The sequence below is a fragment of the Panicum virgatum genome, chromosome 6K (genome assembly GCF_016808335.1).
Source record: "Panicum virgatum strain AP13 chromosome 6K, P.virgatum_v5, whole genome shotgun sequence".
NCBI classification, from domain to species: Eukaryota; Viridiplantae; Streptophyta; class Magnoliopsida; order Poales; family Poaceae; genus Panicum; species Panicum virgatum.
Genome location: NC_053141.1, coordinates 30,537,625 through 30,561,046, shown reverse-complemented (window position 1 = coordinate 30,561,046; position 23,422 = coordinate 30,537,625). Strand labels below are relative to the sequence as shown.

Sequence of the window (23,422 nt, the reverse complement as noted above, 5' to 3'; positions counted from 1 at the left end):
ATGGTGGGATTCAGATAAGCACAAGAAGGGTGACGAAAAGCTCTGACATCTAGCTGATGCTCAGCAATGGAAGGAATTCGATGAGAAGTACTATATGGAATTTGGGAATGACCTGAGAAATATTGTTGAGTACCGATGGAATGAATTCGTTTGGTGAAAGAAGTAGCACCCATAGCACATGGCCAGTGATACTGACAATGTACAACCTGCCTACATGGTTGTGCCAGAAGAGGAAGTATCTTTTACTATCCGTCCTTATATAGAGCCCCAAGCATCCTGACATCGATATAGATGTTTTTCTTGAGCCTCTGATGCAAGAGATGGAAACTTTATGGAAGGAGGGTATCAATATCTTTGATGGTTTTGCACGATAGTCCTTTAATCTTAGAGCCATTATATTCGTCACCATCCATGATTACTAGGCATTGTTTGTCCTGTCAGGATAGATCAAAAGTATGACGGGATACACAGTGTGTGTGTGGATGACACCATATTGTCTTTCCTTGAAGGTTCTCGAAAGGTAGTTTACCTTGGGTACAGACGCTTCTTGGTGGAAGGACATAGGTACCGAAGTAAGAAGTTCTATAATCATTTTGATGGCAAGACTGAATTCCGTTCTGCTCTAATACAATGAGATGGGCACTATGTTTTCAATATGGTACGGAATGTCCAGGTCATTTATGGGAAGAAGAAGGAAGATGGGAAGAAGAGAAAGAGAGATAAGGTACCTATCGACGGCATACCATTCAAGAAACAATCCATCTTCTATAAGTACATGCCATATTGGGCGGATCTTGAGGTCCGCCATGCAATCGATGGTATGCACTTGAAGAAGAATGTGTTTGGTAACACAATTGGGCTCCTCCTAGAGACATCAGCAAAAACAAAGGACTTGAGGTCCGCCATGCAATCGATGGTATGCACTTGAAGAAGAATGTGTTTGGTAACACAATTGGGCTCCTCCTAGAGACATCAGGAAAAACAAAGGATACCTTGAAGTCATGACAGGACTTGGTAACCATGAAGATAAGACAAGATCCTCACCCTATGGATAAAGGGAATGACAGATATCAACTCCCCCCCAACTAGCTACAACTTGACACATGATGAGAAGAAGGCAATGTGCGGGAGCTTAAGAGGGATCAGAGTCCCGAGTCGTTTCACATCGAACATAAGGAAACTAGTCTCAATGAAAGATCTGTCAGGCTATAACTATCATGATTGTCATGTATTGCTGACGTTGTTCCTCCCGATTGCAACCAAAGCGATCAATCCAGTATATGTAAAGATGGTAAATCATCTGATTGTGTTTCTTCTTCAATAGGATTTCACAAAAGGTGATCGACGAAGATGAGTTACAGGATCTCAAAGAATTCATTGGGGAGACTATGACGCAGCTGGAGATGTGCTTCCCTCCAGGGTTTTTTTTGAAATAACCAAACACCTAATGATTCACGTTGTCGATTAGATGCGGGCACTTGGTCCACTTTACCTACATGAAATGTAGATGTATGAGCATTTTATGTCCATCCTCAACCGGTACATACTGAATCGTGCTCATCCTGTGGGGTCCATGACAAAGGGATACAATAGTCTTTCCTAGGTTACCTAAAGGATAATGTGTCCCTTGGTTTGCCTATTCCACGATTTTTGGGGCGGTTGGAAGGTGTGGACACAGTTGGAAGGAAAATCTTCATCGACAAAGATTTCAAAGGTGTGCAACAATCACATTATAGCATCTTGTAGCACCTCGCGATAATGATACCTTTAGTCAATCAACACTTGAGCATGATTCGTGCAGAAAGTAATGGCCACTCAGATGATTAGATCATGAGAGAGTACAAGCGTCGACTGACTGCATGGTTGAAGGACCTGCATCTACTAGATAGGGAAACCTTGGAGGAGCAAACGATCAAAAGATAATGTAGCAGCATCCATAAGGTGCAAGATGGGGCAGTGCTGATACCCCGACACTTCTCCCGAGCTTCCCCCTCATTCTCTCTCTACTCCAAGGCACTAACTAAGGAGCACCTAGCCCGCAATGGAGCCCAAAGCTCTACTTGAGAAGTGATCTTCACTTGGTGGTGTGTCTCAAATGGTAGCCCCTCCCGTCATATTTATAGAGGGGGTAATGGTGTCCTCGTCCGAGATTGGAGCTCTTGCGCTTGGAACCGACATCTAGGACCAATGAGGAAGCACCACATAAAAGGTTAAGGTCAGTGGCGTTAACCATAGGTCGGCCGACCGGGGTGGTCGGCCGACTAGGTTATGGCTCCAACCCGGCTCATGTTTGGTTAGATGACTACTAGGTGGGCCCTTAGCTCGGTTATGCCTGATTCCACATTTTCCTAAGTCAGTAGCATGCTCTGATGGGCCCATGGATCCATGTGAGGCTGAATGGCACGCTATGATTGGTTGATACCTTTTGTCATGGATTGAGGAGTGTGTTTCCCTATTCTTGAGATGTGTTTTCTCCCTTATTACACCTACATACCAATACTTACCAACACTTGGAAATGGTTAGTAATAAACCCCTACCACTAGGTTGATGTTCATCTCACTATATCACAACTGCAATATAGCGTCAGACATCTGTCGTTATAAATAGAGAATTACCGACAAATGATTGGTCATATAGGTTTCCAACAGACCATTAGTCGGTATTTTTAGTTTGCCCGAGCGATCATGGGACGGTATATCAATTTAGATTTGTCGATCAACTGTCTATCGGTAAATCAAAATAAAATATGTACTACGGACCATCAGTCGGCCTATCTACGGTAGCACATTTCCTTCTCCACGCGCGCCTCCCCGCCCAATTCTCGCGCACATATTTTGAGAAGAGGCCCATAGGTCAATAACCCTATGCTGCCTCATACAGTTCACCGAATCCCACTGGCGAGCCACCCCATCCTCATCTTCCCCAAATTACCGTGCGCGCCGGGTTCCCCGCCTCCCAGATCTGCTTCGCACACTCCCCCTTTTCCAGAATCACAGCAGGACCGCCGCTCCAAATCTTCATTAGGACGCCCATCTCCCTGCAGACCGCCGCTCTCCTTCTCCCTTGCAGGTCGCCGTGCCGCCCTGGTGCCTGGCGAGGCTGCTGCAGCCCCCAGCGCCACGTCGAGAGGCTGCGGCGGCCCCGACGCCGCCAGAAGGTCTCCGCCCCCACACGCCCTAGCACTGCTGCGCTCCAACGCAGCAGACCCCGCCAGTGCCGCCTCCACGATGCCGCCACCCCCACGCCGCCCTGGTGCAGGTTCGCCCCGATGCAGAAAGCCTCTACGCTGGCGCCATCTCGGGAGACCTCCCAAACGCAGCTGCCCCATTAGGACTACTCCCCATCAGGATTCAGTAAGCCTCAGATTAAGCATTTATTTTTGTGATGTCAAATAATCCCAGGCTCTGCAGTTTGCTCTGAATCCCCCCGTGCAGGGGACTGATGGGCTACATGTAACTTCATTGCTATCAAGTGATGAAATCCAGGCTCTGCCCATGGGAGAATATTTTGCCTGATGGCAAAAGAAGAGGAAAGGATGGCAAGGCGTGATGTGGAAATCATGTACAGAATAGCGGTGGTGCTATACACAATTTAGGTTTCAGAGTGTTAGTGTGCTATATTTCTTAACATTTGTTCTTCAAATTCTTTTAATTCTAATGTTTCATATAGAGCCCAAGGTTTGAAGAACATGATGATGAGGCACAATCCACTACTAGAAAAGAGGGCTTTAGTACCGTTCGAGAATCCCCGGTTTGTACCGGTTTTCTGACCGGTACCGCCCGGTCAGTACTAAATGTGCCAGCATTTAGTACCGGCCAGGCCGACCGGTACTACCAACTGGTACTAAACTGTATGCTACATCGCCACTCCTGGTGTAGCAGGTTTGTACCGGTTGGTTTTACCAACCAGTACTAAGTGTTTTTTTGTTTTTTTCCTTTTAATCATGTTTCTCCTCTTTTTATTTTAGTTTTAGTTAATTAGTATTCGTATTTGTAGTTATTTGCGTATTTGTATTCGTATCTAGCATTTATATATATTTGTTCGCGCAAAGCAAAAGCAATTATATATATTATATTGATATACACTTCATTAATTACAATTACTTATAATAGTAGTGCAATTTGGATTACAAAAATATTTACAAGCTAAGTATACAGGGTCATTAGTTTTTTGCGCAAGTATCCAAAAAGGAGAATAATACTAGTCGTCTTCGTCGTTGTTGTTGTCGTCCCTGCGCTTGTTTCTATCAAGTTGAGCCACGCTTATCCTTTGATCCGAATAAAATTCTCCTTTTTGATTTATGACCTCATCTATCAGGAATCCATAGAGTGATTCTTGAATTGCCCTAATTCTTTCCGGTTCAATGAGGTCCTCATTCATACGCCAAATCTGTCTAGTGCAAACACCAAAATTTTCAATTAGTACCTGCATGGACTTAAATGCAAGAAATTGTTATTAATGTAACACGTACATCGAATTGTTATTGTGTCATCCTCTTGCTGGAGGAGCAAAAACAATGTATGTGCTCACATACATAGTAACCACATAGGTTGGTTTCTTGCTCCTGTCTCAAACACTATATAGATATGTTGGGTTATGAAATATTCATGACGTTTAATGAAATCACATTAGATGCGCGATATGTATCCGTACCGGAAAGTCAGTTTTGATATAAAGATTAGAAGGCGTTGTCGCGACTCATATGTGTTTAGAGAGCAAGATCCAGTGGAAGCTGTTGAAATTGAAGCGATGAAAAGAAGTTAAAGGACTCACTCAAATTTGTACAGTAAATTGAAGTGATGTAAAAATTTAAAGGACTCACTAGAAGTTTTACGGCAATAGAATGAATGTGCAAGTGTGCTGCCTATCCATGACCGTGAATATAATATTCTTGGTGCGATTTGACCATTTGCGTATTGAGTCCTCATTTACGACATGTGGATTAATGAAGCCGATGTTGTAGATCCCCTTTTTCTGCATTTTTGCACTTTCATCCTACACGATTAGAAATAGAAGGACGGGATGAGAAACTACATACTTAGTGTAGCTAGAGAGTATAGAAATGAGAGAGGAAACACTTACATGCAGCCAGAATGCACTGAGGAGGGACTTATCTAGAGCATCTTGATGGTATAGATCCTATAGATTTTCAAGTTCGATCCATACGTCGTCCATCCCCCAATGGAAATGGCTATCTTTAATGCGAGCAGCAGACATAATATTTCCCTCTGAAGAATATTTCATGTACCATTTATGCAACCCACGCATTCTCGTTGGTAGCCTGTCAATCAACTCTGGCCACATAAGAGGTTCCCCAGTACAAATGGTTTTCTGCCTGCTCCTTCGTGAACTGGGACTTTTTCTTTCCCTTGTAGCTGAGTTTTGAGAGCCCGATTTCAGCCACAAACTGTGCAATTGCTTCATCCTCTTTTGAAAGGACCTTTAAATCGGGTACCCTTTGTTTGGGTTGTTCGCCGAGATGGGGGACTTGGTTGTACCAACGATTACTCTTTTTCTGCCATGATTTTGTAATCGGGCGGTCATAGTCCGATAGTGGTTCTTTTTCCTTTGTTTGGCACATCATTGCAAGAAAGAACTTCTTGGCTGCTAAATCCACTAGCACCTTGGGCTCAGGCTTCTTTGGCTTGAAGTGATCATGAACCTCCTTGCCAACATATGCATCCAATTCTTTAGGAGTCATGTCACATCCTAACTTCTTTGGCTCATGCTTCTCTTTTTTTTTCCATTCCATCCTCTTTGGCCTAGGAGGCGGTGGTGGCGGGACCCAAGCAGATGATGATTTCTTCTACTTCTTTGCCAGAGGTGAAGGTGGAGGTGCAGGTGGCGTAGGCGATGGACTAGGGTCTCGGGCACCGGCCGACGACGGTGGCTCCATGTTGTGGTCTCGGTCGGCAGTGGTCGGTGACGGCGGTTCCACGCTAGGGTCTCGGGGTGCGGCTGTTGACGGCGGATGCACGCTGGGGTCCGTTTCTTCACCAAGTGACCTACCCGATGATGCAGACTCTATGGCCCCTTGCTCAAATCTTATGTATTACTTGTTCCATAAGATCCAAGTATAGAGGGCATGTCCTAGTTCCTCTTATCCATCGCCTCCATGGATCTTGAAAGTGATCTAGGCCCCTAAGTGGGTTTTGGTGTATAATGACAAAACACATGTATATTTAATTATGTAATTGAGCATGTGTGCAGGTGATGAGTTTGTATAGGTGAAACGAAAGACGACGTATGACCCCTCAAAAAGGAAATGAAAAGGCGTAATTCAAGCATGCTCAAGGAATTAGATTTTATATTTGAAATTTGAGTATAGGGACGCCGTACTATTAAGAGGACTTGATTCAAGGGTTTCGATTTAAATATTGTGCTCAAGAGAATCTAGACAAACATCTGAGAGCCACAAAATACACTCAAAAGAGCAAAACTTGAGTTTTCATCCTGCCTAACCCGGATACTCCGGGTATAGGGCCGGATACTCCGGACCCCTTTGCCCGGAGTGTCCGGGTGCTGTTCTCGGGCCGAAAAGTTAGGGTTGCCCGGAGTCTCCGTCATATACCCGGAGTCTCCGGGTAACTGTTCGCCCAACGACTATTTTTGGGTCATGGGGTATAAATACTCCCTCCCCTCCAGTTCTCTCTCTTGCATTTTCCTTCGAGCTGAACTCCTTCCATAGCCAAAAGAGAGCTCTCTCACTCCCCTCTCTTCATTCTTGAGTGATTCCTTTGAGGGATTTGAGTGAGAAGCAAGCAAGAGCAAGAATTCGTGCTAGTGAGCCTTCCTTTCCATCTCTTGAGCACTTGGTTTTAGCCTAACTCGTGAATTCAAGTTGTTATTCTTGGAGCCTTGGGTTCCTAGACGGCTAGGCGTGCTTGTGACTGCTCAAACAAGATTGTGAGATGCACAAGAAGTTTGTAAGCTCAATTCCTCACCGAGGAATCCATAGTAAGTGACCTTGGGCTTGAGAGGTGATATCGCCATTGGGAGAGGAGCATAGGGGTTCTTGAGCACCGTCTCTCGAATCCTTCCTCAACGGAGACGTAGCACCTTCGGGTGTGAACTTCGGGAAACAAATCCTTGTCTTTTTCGTGTTGACTTATTTGATTTCATTGCTATTTGCTTGTGAGACTTTTTTTCTAGTGTTTGAGCTCGATCTACTCGCTCACGAGTTTCTAGTGAGTTCTGTTTGTTGGATATCAACCTTAAGGAACCCCTGGTACTCGAACTTTAGCTCGATCTACTTTTCATACACAGATTCTTGCAGTTTCTTTTCAGGTTGTTCATACCTGGAGACTCCGGTCATAGATCCGGATACTCCGGACCACAAAACCCGGAGTATCCGGGCTGAGTCTGCGTCTGACAGGTTTTTAAGTGTCTTTGAGTTGCAGATTGCCTATTCACCCCCCCCCCCTCTAGGCATCTTAAGGTCCTTTCAGATCTCCAGGTCGAGATCTTCCCATCCTCTCTCGACTCAGTCAACCATGACCCTAGCATATCCTTTGGGAATCTGCACACCATGAATTGTCCCGCCTTGGACGGGTACTTCAGCAATACCGTGTGCGACCAATTTACTCTTTTTTCCTCTGCTGATAAAGAAGCTCGCATGGGGTCCTCACGGTGATGTCGTCCACAGGGTGATGATGTGGCTCGTTCGCACCCACTTCGGTTGGACCTCCGGCTGGCTGCTCCGTGGAAACGACGCTGCTACGACGTTGGGAGCCGGGACTACTATCCAAGTGAGCAACTGATCTGGCATCTTGTTGCTGTTGGCTAGCGGCCAATGCACGTTCCACTGCTGCTACCTGTTCTTCTAGGGCACGCATCTTATCTGCTTGTTCCGCCTTCTTTCTGGCTCGGCTTCGATAAGTGTCCAAGTCAGCATTGAACCCATGTTTCCATGGAACTACGCCCATGCCTCGGACACGCGTCCCGTGTGTTCGGGTGTCCCGAGAGCATACGTCAGCTCGTCTTTCTCTCTATCAGGTTTGAAGCTGCCTTCTGACACGGCCTTGAGTGCGTCATCGAGCTTGTTGGCCGCTTCTCTTATGGCGTCGCTAGTGACAAACGAGCCATCTTCCATGTTCAATGTGCCTCCGTGAGCATAAAAGAAATACTTTGCTCGCATCAGCCAGTTGAAGGTTGCCGGTACGATTCCTCTTGCAATAAGGTCTTCTTCCATTTTCTGCCACTTCAGAATAGTCGCCTTGTAACCTCCTTGGCCAAGATGATGGAAGTGTTTTTTCTTGCTCGCATTCTCTATGGCTTGTGCTGTTCGCTGTCCTCGGACGATTTGTATTGCACAAATGCATCCCAGTAAGGACGTTGATTCTTGAAGTCCTTCTCAAAGTCTAGGGTGAGGCCCTTTTTAATGTAGTCTTTGTTCAAGTTTTTCTTGAACATCTGAAATGCAATAGCCATCTTCTTCATGACCCAATCCTTAAACAGTTGTCCGTGCTCCTCCAGAACACTGAAGTGTCATTTCACATCTGCCCATAACATTTCCTTTTTTGTGTCTGGGACAATATGTCATCATCACTGTCGGTGGCTTTGCTTTTCTTCCATAGCTTGAAGCTGATGGGGATATTCTGCCGCACATAGTACCCACATTGATTGACGACTGTCGTCTTAGCACCCTTGGGAGACTTTGGTTCCCCATTTGGGTACAATGAGGTGATGGTGGTATGCCCCTCCATCCTTTTCTTGGAGCCTCGTTTACGTTTCGGATGCCTGGAGAAATAGTCATTTCATACACATTGAACATATGTAGGAACAGAATTCGTCATGAAGTTGTGTCGGTGTCCCGACCCGGGGGTCCGGATCCCAACTAGTAAATGCTGCGTGTTTCCTCGTCCCAGATGTTGATGCAAGAGGCAACACAGTAACGCACGGGTTTATCCTGGTTCCGGCCACGGGGCCGTACGTCCAGCATGGGGGTGTGCGAGGGCACTGTATTATCTTGCACCCGGAGTGCTTGTAGTAGGGGTACAAGCGAGGCGAGAGAGGGAGGGAAGCTCCAAGTCTCTGCTAGGAAAGGAGTTGTGCGTAGCGAGTAGCGGTGTTGGAGCTAGAAGCGGGTGCGTGTGCTCTGTGTGCGGTGTAATGCCTAGATAGCCGACCGACCGACCCCCTTATGGGAAGCCCACCTCCTCTTTTTATAGACACAAGGAGGGACGGGTACATGTACAGGGGATCACGGAGGTTGTCATTTCTCCCCGAGTTGCGGGGACACAATAATCGCTACTGTGGGAAGTACACTGTGGGGTATGGCGTCGGGCGCGGTGGTTGTCCTGGTCATCGTTATTTGACCTCGCAGAGATCGCGCCGGCGTCCTGCCAACCCCAGCAGGCGGCGTGGTCGTCGCTGTTGGATGTTCAGTCCTCCCGATGTGGCGTTCTGTGGGCCCTGCAGGTCAGGGTCCTGCGTGCACTAGCGATGGCAGGGCACGCGGCGGTCCCGGACCCCCCTTAATAAAGTGCCGGTGCACGCACTAAGGAGGTCCGAGGGTTGCGTGGCGGTCCCGGACCCCTCGAGGGGGGAGGTCCGGGACTCCGGTTGTGTGTGCTGAGCGTCCCTCCTGAAGGGGCGCGTGGCGTCGCCGGACCCCTTCCCAAGCAGGAGGCGGGTCCGGGGCCATACGTGTGATGAGGTGGAGTCCGGATGGCCGGAGTTTGCAGAATAGTAACGGGAGCAGTGCCGAGCGCATCTCGTCCCGCGTCGCGGGTCCCACAGTGCTGCCATAGCGTCCAGGATGGCGGAGTAGTGACCGGAGTTGGCGGATGGGACTCCGGTCACAGCCACTGTGGGGAATGGCGGCCTGACACCGTCTGTACTGAGCACTGTGGAGGAGTGGTTGGCATTCAATGCCTCCGTACGGCGGGCGGTTGAACGGCGGGGCCGTTTGTCCCTTATGCCGAGGGGTGGCCTCGAGCGAGGCGGAGATGAGTTACCTGCTCGAGGGAGGTTCGCTGCCCTCGAGCGAGGCGGAGATGAGTTGCCCGCTCGAGGGTAGATTCGCTACCCTCGAGCGAGGCGGAGATGCGGGGCGCAGTTCGAGGGTCCCGATGGGAGCCCTCGAGCGAAGCGGAGATCGTCCCGCGGGCTCGAGAGGGGTGCGAATGGGCCGCATGTTGGGCATCTTTTGAGTCCTTTCCTTTCTTCCAGATTGGAAGGAAGCCGTGGGCCTTCGTGGGCCCGGTTGCCTGACATGTGTTCGCGTTTGTCAGGGTGATCTTAGTACCCTGATTAGGGTCCCCCTAATCACGGTACCCGACAAGTTGTACATATATATGTAAGTACAAATTTCAATACTAACTTTGGCTGTATCGTCTTGCGCAGTCATTTGCTCTGACTGGTCAGCATCGCCTTCACCAATATCGTTCAAATACTGGCTGCCATTGTACTCGGCATCTTCTCTACTTTCACAGACTATGTCATGATGGAATGCGTCATCGTCCTCACGACGAAAAGGTTCCATTTCGATACCTACGTGAAATAACATTTGTTCGGTATGCAATTTTATACAAATTAACATCGTTTATAACAAATTACGAGTTTAATAAATGAAGTTGTACAACACATAATTTACATCATATATATTCATATAATACAACATTTATTATAATAAATATCAAGATAAATAGACATGAAGTCGTACTATTTCTACAACTTTTCTACAATTTGAACTAATATTATCAATTCGGAACATTAGTTCACTATTTACATCATTTCTACAAATATCTATAATTTATACATAATTTCTACAAATTTTCTACTATTTTCTACAAATTTTCCTACAATTTTCATCAATTTCTAGAAATATTCAGAAATTTCTACAAGTGTTCACAAATTTCATCAATTTGTACAAAGTATTTATACAAAAATATAATTCGTGCAATGTGCCATGGGAGTTTCTACAATTTCCTACTATTTTCTACAAAATAATGGAAAATATCTACATGAAAAATATTGTAACATTTCCTACTATTTTATACAAATTTTCACAAATGTTCACAAATTTTCTACAAATGTTCACAAATGTTCGATGCAATTCATCATTTTCTACAAATGTTCACAAATTTCTACAAAAGTTCACAAACTTCATGGATTGGAACAAATATCTACATATTTTCAACAATTTCAAAAAATATCTATAGACATTTCATCAATTTGAACAAATTTCGAACAATTTTGTACATATTTTAATAATCAGTAATAATAATTAAAAAAGGCTAACGTCAGCACGTACTCGTGCTAACGTCAGCTCGAGGGCTCACATCGGCAGCGAGGCGCGCGCGCGGTCTCGCCACAGGAGGGGGTGGCGGCGCTGGAGGTGGCGGCGCTTGAGATGGAGGAGCCCGGACGACGGCGCAGAGGAGGGCGGCCGGATGCAGCGGAGCGGCGGCGACGTCGACGCGCGGAGGAGGCCCGGACACTGCGGAGGAGGACGGCGCACGCGGAGGTCGGCGTGGCGGTGGCGATGCAGACGGCCCGGGGCGGCGCGGGGAGCCGGGAGCTGTGGCGGCGAACGGCGGCGGCGTGGAGGTGGGGCGCCCGCTGCCGAGGAGAAGAGGCCCCGGCGTTACGGAGGCGGAGGCGCGACGTGGCGGGGGGGGGAGGGCGAATCGATCTCGGCTGAGGCTTCGGCGATCGCACCAAGTCCTGTGTGTTATATAGGGCTACCACTTTAGTACCGTGCGGTGGCTACACTCTATACTAAACTGGAGCCAGCGCAGCTTAGTACCGGTCGTAGCCACCGCCCGATACTAAAGGGGCACATTTAGTACCGGGCAAGGGCTCCGCCCGGTACTAAACGACCCTATCTAGCGGGAAATTTTCACGTAGCTGTTTAGTACCAGGCAAACATTCGAACCGGTACTAAACAGCTAATTAAATAGCCCTTATGTTTTCTTTTGTGGGTGTTTTACATGTTATTTATTCTTAATAAATTAATTATCAATACAAATATATGTTTTTTTTCACCATGCAAAATTATATTTTTGTAGTTTAGGTCACTATGTTAAATGTCCATATTAATTTTTGCGCTAAATTCAAAGTATGGACACTAAATTATAGTTTTCAATTCGTTTAATTTTGTTTTATGTGCAATAAATTCAATAAAAAATAAAAATAGATATATTTACTGTTTATGCACTTAATTTATCATAGTGAGTCTAAAATATTTTTATATGTGTTTCATTAGTGTTTTGTGTGCAAACTATTATATAAATGCATAAAAAATTAAATATATGTTATTTTATCACAATTGTTTCAAATATATTACATAAATATTACAGAAATCACTTGGTCACATGAACATCAAAGTACAACATAATGATTACACATCACTGTTCAATGGAACATTGATAATATTTCTTTTTACGAATGTCCCTTGATCGTGATCGCGGCGTATGTAAGTAGCGTCCTCTTTGGATAACAGGATGCTAGGGTCAACATCGACATAGAACGGAGGGCGGTCACCGAACTGATCAAAGTCTTCTTTCTTGTCCAAAATGTCTTCAGCTCCAATAATTTTTCTTTTTTCTGGAAGAACTATGTGGCGTTTTGGCTCGTCGTCGGATTTGCCTTGATTTTTCTAAGGTTTGCTTGACATGTCTTTCACATAGAACACCTGCGCGACATCCTTGGCAAGGACAAATGGTTCATCTTTATATCCAATCTTTTTGAAGTCCACTATTGTCATCCTGTACTGATCTGTTGTTACGCCTCCTCCTGCTCGGTTCACCCATTGGCATCGAAACAAAGGAATCTTCAAAGGCCCATAGTCAAGCTCCCATATCTCCTCGATGACACCAAAGTAGTTGCCCTTATTTCCATCATTGCCTATGCATCTATACGCACACCGCTATTTTGGTCTGTGCTCTTTTTGTCCTGGGCTCTTTTGTAAAATGTATATCCATTTATCTCATACCCTTGGTATTGCATTATTGTGATCGATGATACCCTAGCCAGCCATTGAAGTTGTTTATCAATCATTCTGTCACCCATGAGTTTTCGTCTGAGCCAAACAGCAAAGCTATCTATGTGATGATGTGTAATCCAGACCTCAGACTTCTGCGGGTTTTCGGAACGTAAAATATTCATGTGCTCGTCCATATATGGAGCCACGAGGGATGAATTCTGTAAAACGGTTAAGTTTGCTTTACGGATTTCGCTATCGGGGATTTGCATATTAGATTTCTTCTCTAGTGTGCCCTTTCCCTTCAGTCTCTCCTCATGGCATGACATGGGAACCCCAATTGGACTAAGATCATCAATAAAGTCAACACAAAACTCAATGACCTTCTCTATTCCATAGCCCTTAGCGATACATCCCTCTGGGCGAGACCGGTTGCGAACGTACTTCTTTAGGACTGTCATGTACCTCTAGAAAGGGAAAATATTGTGTAGGAATATAGGGCCTACAATGTTTATCTCTTTCACAATATGAACCAGGAGATGTGTCATAATATTAAAGAACGAAGGTGGAAACACCATCTCAAAGCTGACAAGACATTAGACCACATCATTCTGTAGCTTTGTGAGCTTATTTGGATCAATAGCCTTTTGCAAAATTTCATTGAGGAAGGCACATAGCTTAACAATCGTCAATCTGACATTCTCTGGTAGAATACCCCTTAGCGCAACCGGAAGCAATTGTGTCATCGGGACGTGGCAATCATGAGACTTCAAGTTTGTGAACTTCTTCTCTTTCATATTTATTCTTCCTTGTATATTCGAGGAGTACCCAGACAGGACCTTCATATTGTTCAACCAATCAAACAAACTTTCCTTCTCCTCTTTGCTGAGAGTGTAAGTAGCAGGGCGCAAGTAGTGCTATCCTTTCTCTCTCTTTTCAGGACACAGGTCTTCTCGTTGTTTCATTTCTTTTAGATCACGTCTTGCTTCTTAGGTATCTTTTGCCTACCCATACGTACCCAGGAAAACCTAGCATGTTCACGCAAAGATTCTTTGTCAAGTGCATCACATCAATTGCGTTGCATACCTCCAGGACTTCCCAATAAGGTAGCTCCCATAATATATATTGACTTCCTCTTCCACATTGAAGCATGTCCATTTTCATCATTCAGAACTTGTTGGCTGCCACGGCCCTTTCCAAACACTACACAGACATCCTTTATCATTGAGAAAACACATTTTTCATCTCGGAACATAGGCTTAGCACGAGTTTCAGGTTACCCTTTGAAATGTTTCCCTTTCTTTCTCAAGGGGTGGTTTAGGGGAAGGAATCGACGATGACTCATATATACGACCTTCCGACAATTTTTCAAATAAAACCTATCGATTTCATCAAAGCAATGGGTGCACGCCTGGTATCTCTTATTCGACTGACCGGAGAGGTTGCTAAGTGCAGGCCAATCATTGATGGTTACGAAAAGCAAAGCTCGGAGGTCAAAATTCTCCTGTTTGTACTCAACCCACACACGTACACTTTCATTCTTCCATAGCAGTAAGAGCTCATCAACCAACGGTCTTAGATACATGTCAATGTCATTGCCAGGTTGTTTCGGGCCTTGGATAAGCGCCGGCATCATCATGTACTTCCGCTTCATGCATAGCCAAGAAGGAAGGTTAAACATACATAGGGTATGTACTGTGACCGCTGCCCCACTCGCCAAAAGAATTCATTCCATCCATACTTAAACCAAACCTTATGTTCCTTGGGTCCATATCAAAATCTAGAAATTCTCTATCCACATTTCTCCATTGGGACCCATCAGCGGGGTGTCTCGGCATCTGATCTTGTTTACGCTCTTCTTTGTGCCACCGCATCAACTTAGCATGGTCCTTGTTTCTGAAAAGGCGCTTCAAATATGGTATTATTGGGAAATACCACATCACCTTACTGGGAACTTTTTTCTTAACGGGCTCCCCATAGACATCACCAGGATCATTTTGCCTGATCTTGTACCATTTCACGTCACAGACAGGACAAGCATCCAGTTTCTCATATTCATCGCGATAGAGAATACAGTCGTTAGGACATGCGTGAATTTTTTGAACATCCAATCCAAGAGGGCAAAAAACCTTATTTGCTTCGTATGTTGTAGAGGGCAGTTTATTCCCCTCTAGAAGCATGTTCTTTACGATTCCTAGTAGCTCCGCAAATCCCTTATCGGTGACACTATTAGCTGCCTTCCACTGCAGCATTTCAAGTGTCGTACCCAACTTCTTTAGTCCTTGCTTGCAATCTGGATACAACAATTTTTTGTGATCCTCCAACATCTTCTCAAACTTCTTTGACTCCTTCAAAGTTTCATTGTCTCTCTGTGAATCCAGTAGAACCTGACGTAGTTCATCATGTGGTTGGTCTTCTGCTGCATTTTCTCCAACCTCATCCATTTCTTCAGCATCATCCATGGGTTCATCTTCAAAGGCTCCCACTTCATATAAGTAAACCTAATCTGCAATGTTATCATCATCATCATCTCCTTCATCGTCTCGCATCACAACTCCAGGTTCACCGTGCTTGGTCCAAAGATTATAGTTATCCAAGAAACCCTTTTCATAAATGTGGGCGTGTAGAGTACTTCTCTTAGAGTATTCTTTTTTATTTTGGCATAGGCGGCATGGACAACACATGAAACCTTTTGATGACTTGTGGGCCTCAGCCGCATCGAGAAAACACTTTAGACCATTAATCCATGCCATGGTGCACCGGTCGCCATACATCCATTGCCGGTCCATCTATCTACAATTTTGTATTAAGTAACAACATATTTTACTTCTATTCATATCATTTGCCAAATTGGACACTAAAAAGTTACATAATGAAACAGGTATCATGTTGCAAAGCCATTTCTGCGAATTTAACATTGAAATACAATAGGTCCGAATATCCATCACACAACATGATAAATAGATTAAACTACATGCTAGCTACCGAATACAAACTACTCATCATGAGATCTTTTGACCAATGCCTTGTGAACTGCCTCGCGAAGTCTTAACAAGGAACGGTCATATTCCGCCAGCCCCAACGCTTCACGACTTGCATTATATTGAGCCATCAACTCACGATCATCATCAGTACCATGCAACTCAATATTAATTCACGATGAAATTTACGGCTTTTTTTGCCAATGGAGAATATATGAAAAGCTTTCTTAATCAAATGACGAATACGACCACTAACAAGACCAACACGCTCTGTAGGGTGAAACTCAAGTGAATGACCGGTGCGCTCCAATTGATTGCATACCGCCTCCCGAGCCGCAGCTCGATGCTCAAAGGCATCATGTTGCAAAGGCATTTCTAAAAAGTAATATTGATAACAGGTCAATTATATGTCTCATTAAGAAATAAAACTAATTTTAGTACACTAATCAAATAAATGTAAAAAACTGAACAAATTATTAGAATTAAAATGAAAACATAAATAGTAAACCATAATTATTTTGACACTCTTCAGTTCAAGGCGAACACGTCATTCCACGCCATAAGGGATGCGCAATCAATGTTCGCGGCTTTGTTTCAGGCTCACTTTCTCTAAAAGTATCGAGAAGAAAAAAAATGTTTGTTTCGAAACATGTCTATGTCATTAACCTTGACCCGGCGGTGATGACACTGGCATTCGAGGCTAGCATTGATATCCACAACACAGTGCGGTACAATAGGACATGATCTTGGTCCGGATAATTTCATTCTCAACTCTCTCAAAGGTGAGGATTTCATTATTGGGATCAAGCCCGTACTCCTTCATCGCGTCCTCATATATACCGCACCGCATCGTGGATATCGATGCTAGCCCCGAATATCAGTGTTATCATCGCAGGATCAAGGTTAACGACATATCCATGATCCGAAATAAAGATTTTTTAAACCTCTCGATGGTTTCCATATGAGCCCGAGTAAATACATCATTAGAGGTCAAAATAATGTAACTAAACGCATAACAAATACCATACTAATTAACCATGCATGCCACTAGAAAAAAAAATTGAAAAAAATCACTATAAATTATCCATATTGAAACTATCCTGTAGACCTTCTCCAAATTCAAGTAATGGGTTCTATACATCTCAATAAATCAAAGAAATCATGCTCATTCTTACTATTTCTAAAAATCACAAATTTCTCTAACTAGAGAGCATGAAACAAATAATGAATACCATCAAACAAGAGAGGATGAAGTTGCAAACCTTTGGTGCACTTGAATGAGTAAAATCCCCACAAAACTTACGAAAATGGGGGAGCACCTCCTCTCTAACTCGCCATGGGAAGAAAGCCCGAGCTCTGTCAAATGGTTGGCTCGGGCTCGGGGAGGAGGAAGGCGAGCTGATTTATAGCAGGCGAATTATTACCGGCTGGTGGCTCCAGCCAGCACTAGGAGTCGCCATTTAGTACCGGCTGAAGCCACCAGCTGATACTAAATGTGCTCGGCTCCATTTAGTATCGGCTGGTGGCTCCAGCCATTCCTAAATGGTCAACTAGCCATTGGGCCTGGCTATCGGTGGCGCACTTTAGTGCCGGCTGGTGGCTACAGGGGTACTGTAGCTTTGCCCGATACTAAAGAGGCATATTAGTTCCGGACCAAAGTGTGCCCGGTACTAACTGTTGCGGACGAATGAGCAGTTTTCTGGCAGTGATCTGATCCAGAATGTGATATGATGATCAGTCTGATGAGGATCAGTTCTTGCTTGTCAATTGGCGTTCTGCGGCCCCATCAGTGCCACCGCCCAATCAATCCGATCAGTGCAGCCCCATCAATGCAAACACATCAGCCCAAGCAAGGAAAGATGCAACTCGCTCACCACATGATGAACTTGTAATCTTCTCATTCATACTATAAAATTTCTATTTTTGTGGTTGTACACATTGATTCACCTCTCATGAATACATCATTTGCTTCAGGTTGGAAAAGGAAGTCATATTATACGCTGTGTTGAGATCTGAGCTACCTGTGGCTAAGGGAACAATTGTTTCAACTAATTCAACCACCTTGGTAGGAGGTCAGCCTCTTGGAAAGCAATATTGTGAAGTTATTGTTAGTTTAATGCTGAAAAGGGATGCGATTCTACCTCGTCCTCATGCTGAGATGAACAATATGGGTGATACTCTTATGATGGCAATTGCATGGCCATATAAAAAGGTAACCTAAACTTTTTGTTATTTATGTCTTTTGCATCAATGGTGATTGACCAAGTTTCTAACTAATGATGTGTATCTTAGTTGAAGGTTAGCAAGGCATCAAGATCCTCCTTGGGTGCTGCAGGTATTTAGTCTGAATTTTACTTTCAACAAATAACATAGAGCAATCAGCATTGCTTCTATTCTTGGGACATGTGAATTTATAAATTTAGAAAGCAAGTGATCTACATAGAGCAATCTGCATAGCAATTAGCTTACTTTTGTCCAAATAGTAGGAGAATTCTGCAAACATAGTTAGGTGCTGCTCTAATGACTAAGCATATAACATGCTTGTGTAGTGTGTACATAAGGACCTACACTAGTATGCTTAGTTAGGTTTTGCTCAAAATAGTAAACAATTAAGATCACTTGGTCCTGTGATATCCACTAATATAACAGTAACTACATTTTGAATGGTTGTATGTAATTTCTTTTTTTCATACTTTGCTGAAAATTGCTACTGATTACATGCTATATTCGCTTTTAGGCAGTGTTGGAAGAAACGCTAAGAACTAGGAAGGATGCTTCAAGCTGTTTACAAGTTGGAACATCACATCAAGATTTTGTGTTTATTTTGTTTTGGAGCTCCTGCAGAATATTTTGCACAAGCTTAATGGCTGTAGTGAAGTGTGATAGTTTGACCTGTAATGGTAGACGTGGAAATGCTAACGGCTTACTCATATGCAAACATGATGGCTTTTGGTTAGAAATGATGTATGTTTCTGCTCATAGATGCAGACCTGATGCTTGTGAGCTAGCTAGCTAGCTTTGTATGGCTGTAATGTGCAATTGGACTAGCTTATAGCTAGCTAGCTACCTCATGTATATGGAATTATGGATAATTTAGTATTAATGTTATATGCTCACATTCAGTGAATCGTTATGAATGTTCCAATTCCATTCCAATTGTTGATTTATCACCTGATTCAACTGTTAATAGAATAATTTTAAAATATATATGTTGAATAAAATTTATGTTTGTTCATGAGAATAGTTGCCGTTGGACTGTTGGTCGGTATTTTTTTCATGGGGGCATCGGACAGTCGGTCGGTAAAAATGTGTCGGTCGGTATAGATTTATACCGATGCCACTTTTACCGACAAATAGTTAGTGTCGTCATAGCTTTATGCCGTCGCTATAGGGACTTATAGCGACCATAATGTAGTCGCTATATTGTGGCTGTGGTATAGTGTCTTTTATGTGTTTATGCAGGATTTGACGGCCTAACATTGGTATTTATGAGCCGTCAACAGTGATGGATGTATAGTGTTGACCAACGTTCCAAGGAGTTCATCGATGGCCAACGTTATTTATTGGATGTGGCCAAGACAAACAAGCAGAATAGTTTCAAGTGTTGCTGGTGCCGAAATTTTTAGAATAAGAAGGATTACTCCTCTTCAAGAACCCTTGACAGCCATGTTTTCGCTAATGGTTTCATGTCCAATTACATTTGTTGGATGAATCACGAAGAGCTGTCTGGCTAATTTTGCTCATCCACAATTATGTTTCTGGAGACAAGCAACCAACAAACTCAACTTAGATGGTGCAAACCATAGATAAGTTTGACTTCTTAAATATTATAAAGGTAGCTCTATTTGTTCATTCCATTCTCTTAGTCTTATTTTATCAATATAGAAAACATACCAAGCCACTTGTTCCAAGTATAACTTATATTAGCATACACATCAAACCTTCGGGCTTCGGCTATTCCAAACAGGACCAAAACAGCGTGACCAAAGATTAATCCACTTGATCCCAGCAACCGCTCGAGTTCTGCCAGCCAAAGTGATCATCATCAGGTGGTATTATACTCGGGGTCCAGAACATAGTAGCATCGTTTGCTGGAGCAGCTGCGGCAGAATCAGAGGTGCTGCTGCTGTTGGTCGACATTGCTGCTACTGCACTAGAGGTAGCGGTTCCGGTGTAGTCAAGATACTTGGCGTGCTGAGCCCCTGAGCTGATCATGCTCTCCTGGCTATCACTCGGCTTGCGACCTGAATTACTCTCGTTTGTCACTTCCTCCAGTTGATCCCACAGCTGGTATGCCTGAGTGGCCAATTGCTTTACATGGAACTGCGTTTGAGTCCAACACATAAGTATTAAGATACTCATATCGAAGTCAAGGATGCAAATTTTCAATTATCATAAATCAATTTGATTATCTTATTACCAGTTGCTGTGGGTGCAATTCTTCTAAAGGGAATGTCTGATCACCAATTCTTGCTGCCAAGATCTCTCCTATAGGGTTAAAGGTAATGTCACACTCTAAAGTCTTGAAAACATAACATTTCTGTCCCAGTTCGCACGTTTTTGCATGATTTAGTGTTGCACTCCATTGCTTATCTTTCATGCCGACAAGCTGAAGTACACAGAAAAGAATCAAAATTAATTAGTAACTCATGCCAAATTACCTGTACGCATACTCAAATATCATCATGCGTCTATGAATTCTTACAGCTCTGAGCTTATTGGGATCTATGGTGTTTAGCTTCAGGAAGTCCTGGACAGTCCTGATGCCCTCGGACTCCAACTTCTTGTCGATTGGTCCATCCTTTCTAATTTTCTCGAGCCTCCATATGTTGTCAGTTAGAAACGGAGGATAGTGCTTTTTGTACACTAGTATATGGAGAAATTCAAGTTAATGTTAGATTTTACATTCTTTTGCAGTTATATATACTATATAAGTTGTGTTCTGGTATGAAAATAATAAACATCAACACTCAATTATGATGAGGAAATACAACAGCGCGTTGGTGACAAATATGCATTATTGCTCATAAATTCTTACGTCAATGGTGTTTTTAGTTGACAGAAAACATGTACAGGTTGGCATCAAACTTACATTCGCCTCGATGATCTTTGACGGTGAAGCTCTCGCTGATTGCCTCTTGGATCCTTGCTCCAAAATGGCTCTCAGGCATGATTCTCACACCAATTCGAAACCTCCGGCACCTTATCCAGCTCGAATTGTCAGTGAAAGATACATCATCAATCACAGCCACTCCATGATTGTTCATTGGCACATTAACTGAACCCACGAGCAATGGTCTCTTCCCTTCTCTAGCCTTCACGATCGCGGTATTAAACTGATCAGCCGTCCACCTATCCCGGTCCTCGCGACAGAAGTCACCATCCAGAACTAGCACTTCTAGCCTTACTGATGAAGAACCTAGATGAGTGTCTGGTGGTGGGATTATACAGGTGGTATTTGCGTCCATGAGGTGGACCTCGATAGCGTTATGCTCAGAATCAACAATCTTGTTGTTTGTGAAGATTGGTAGGTTGAGGTTCTTAGCAAATACTAGCTTCAGAGAAGACGAGACAGGAGCCTCTTGGATCCGTAGAGAAAGTGATCTGATAGAGAATAATAATGTTTGGTCTTATCATAATATAATATCCATGCATATGTAAAGTTAGAGCAGAAACAAATTAATTGTTTTTTCCCATTAGTTAATAAGTAAATCTTATCGATTAATATTTAGATTTGCTTGTTCAGGAACATATGAACCCTGCAAAACTTTTAGTGACTCCAGATAAAAAAACAAAGAAAGGAACTTTCATATACCTGGGTGGCATGTGATGATCGTTCTGAGAAAAGATTTTATGAATTTCCTCACGCACCTAAGCATAGCATGATATATGAAGTTATTAGCTGAGGTGCATCCAATAGCTTGTGGTGACTATGGAAGAAATAAGAATTAGTGTTTACCCGTGACAAAAATATTTGTAATCGTGGTCTTATTGTATAGTGTAAGAGTACCATATCAATCATTGGGACAATTCATATTTTTAGGGCAATCAATAGACCAGAGATCAAGTTATTTCCTCAATCAAAGAAATAAGTTTAGTGCCATTATTTCATGCAAAACATAAAATTGATAAAAACTGTCGAGACATATAAATGCGTGTGATCCATATAGTCTTACCACTCTACGAATAAGCGGCTCCAGATTGTGGACTATTTGCTGAATAGTTTCTTGGGCTACAGCTCTTCTTACGATGCTGCAAAACGAATACGGGAATCCAAAATGAGAATTAATTACCAGCTGGTAAATGAATCTTTTATTAGATGGAAGCAACTAATAAGCAAAGCTGGTACATGAATGGCACACCTTACATGCATGAATTGATGCACCTATAAGAAACCGGCCTCGTTTAATTTGGACCTTTGATTCCCATTAGCATATGAACTTAGATTTTGAATTCACATGCTGGTCTAATGAAACTAAAGGATAAATTTTCTTGAAGACAACACAAAGCAAAGGATGAAAGGGTAAGTAGATAGGTTTTCAATTACTAACAAATAAATAATGTTTTCGTGGTTCCATGGATCTTATTTATTAGTATGGGATTTTGCTCTCTGCACGCACATACATTTATATGATCAGTATGTATATATCACTATATGTTGATTCCAACCACAAACAACATGAACGTTAATTAGTTATGGCACAGCTTGCTTGGGGATGCATTAATAAGATCTTCAAACTCGAAACAGAAAAATTAAAAATGGAAGGAACGGAGAACAAGCAGCTAGCTATAGGGTTTGAGTTCGACATGCATATATATGAGGGCCCAGTAGTTTTGCAAGAAACTTGCATTAGCAAGAATTAATAAATTGATTCAACTAACCGATCGAATCGAGAACTTACTTGGTAAACGCAACCGCTGGCTGCCGGATCCGCCTAGAGCCACGCCGGTGCGGATGACCGTCGGCTCCGATCCCCTCCTCATCGCCGTCATCATCCCGGCGCGGCCTCCGCGCTGCCATCTTCGGTTACTTTTGCTTAAACAATCAAGATCAGGGGAAGACGAGCGAGTTTCGGATCAGAAGAATCAAATAATTAAGTTGAGGAAGACGATGTGAATCTCGGAACGATGATTATTGATGAGGGTATTTGTTCGCTCAAGATGATTCGCGCGTGAGGAGAGATCGAGGAAGATTATTAACCCTACCTGCGGCAGTGGCCTGATGATGAGCTTGCTAGCTAAGACACAGATTACGTCGTCGGCATGTACGCTCGAAAGCAACTTTGCCGGCACACTAGCTATATATATAGAGAGAGAGGCAGCAGCAGTGCCAGTGCCAGTGCCTTTCTATGACTGGCTGCAGGGAGAGGGAGGGGAATTGCCGTAGATGTTCCGGCCGCCGATCCGATCGATAGAAAGAAATGGCAGGAGAACGTTCGAGGCAGGCTCCGGGAAGGCGGCCGGAAGCCAGCGTCACGCCGTGCGTAAGTTCACGGCATTGTAAGGTTCGCT

General features: G+C 43.7%; 2 protein-coding genes and 1 long non-coding RNA gene across 3 annotated transcripts; 2 read left to right on the top strand and 1 right to left on the bottom strand.

The window, feature by feature from the left end:
* Positions 1-2,790: 2,790 nt before the first annotated feature.
* On the top strand, positions 2,791-4,107 carry LOC120712201. Its single transcript, XR_005690753.1, has 2 exons — positions 2,791-3,354; positions 3,412-4,107. It is a non-coding gene; the product is annotated as an uncharacterized LOC120712201 (long non-coding RNA).
* A 12,369-nt stretch (positions 4,108-16,476) lies between these two features.
* Positions 16,477-19,037, top strand: LOC120712200. Its single transcript, XM_039997917.1, has 4 exons — positions 16,477-17,798; positions 17,885-18,122; positions 18,203-18,245; positions 18,648-19,037. Exons 1-4 carry the CDS (start codon positions 17,638-17,640, stop codon positions 18,674-18,676), a joined length of 471 nt encoding a protein of 156 aa, XP_039853851.1. The 5' UTR covers positions 16,477-17,637; the 3' UTR covers positions 18,677-19,037.
* Positions 19,038-19,737: 700 nt separating this feature from the next.
* LOC120712199 (protein SAR DEFICIENT 1-like) lies at positions 19,738-23,203 on the bottom strand. Its single transcript, XM_039997916.1, has 8 exons — positions 23,117-23,203; positions 22,813-22,946; positions 22,087-22,162; positions 21,726-21,781; positions 21,003-21,514; positions 20,616-20,776; positions 20,331-20,519; positions 19,738-20,233 (listed from the first exon to the last, which is right to left on the bottom strand). Exons 2-8 carry the CDS (start codon positions 22,929-22,931, stop codon positions 19,901-19,903), a joined length of 1,446 nt encoding a protein of 481 aa, XP_039853850.1. The 5' UTR covers positions 22,932-22,946; positions 23,117-23,203; the 3' UTR covers positions 19,738-19,900.
* Positions 23,204-23,422: the final 219 nt, after the last annotated feature.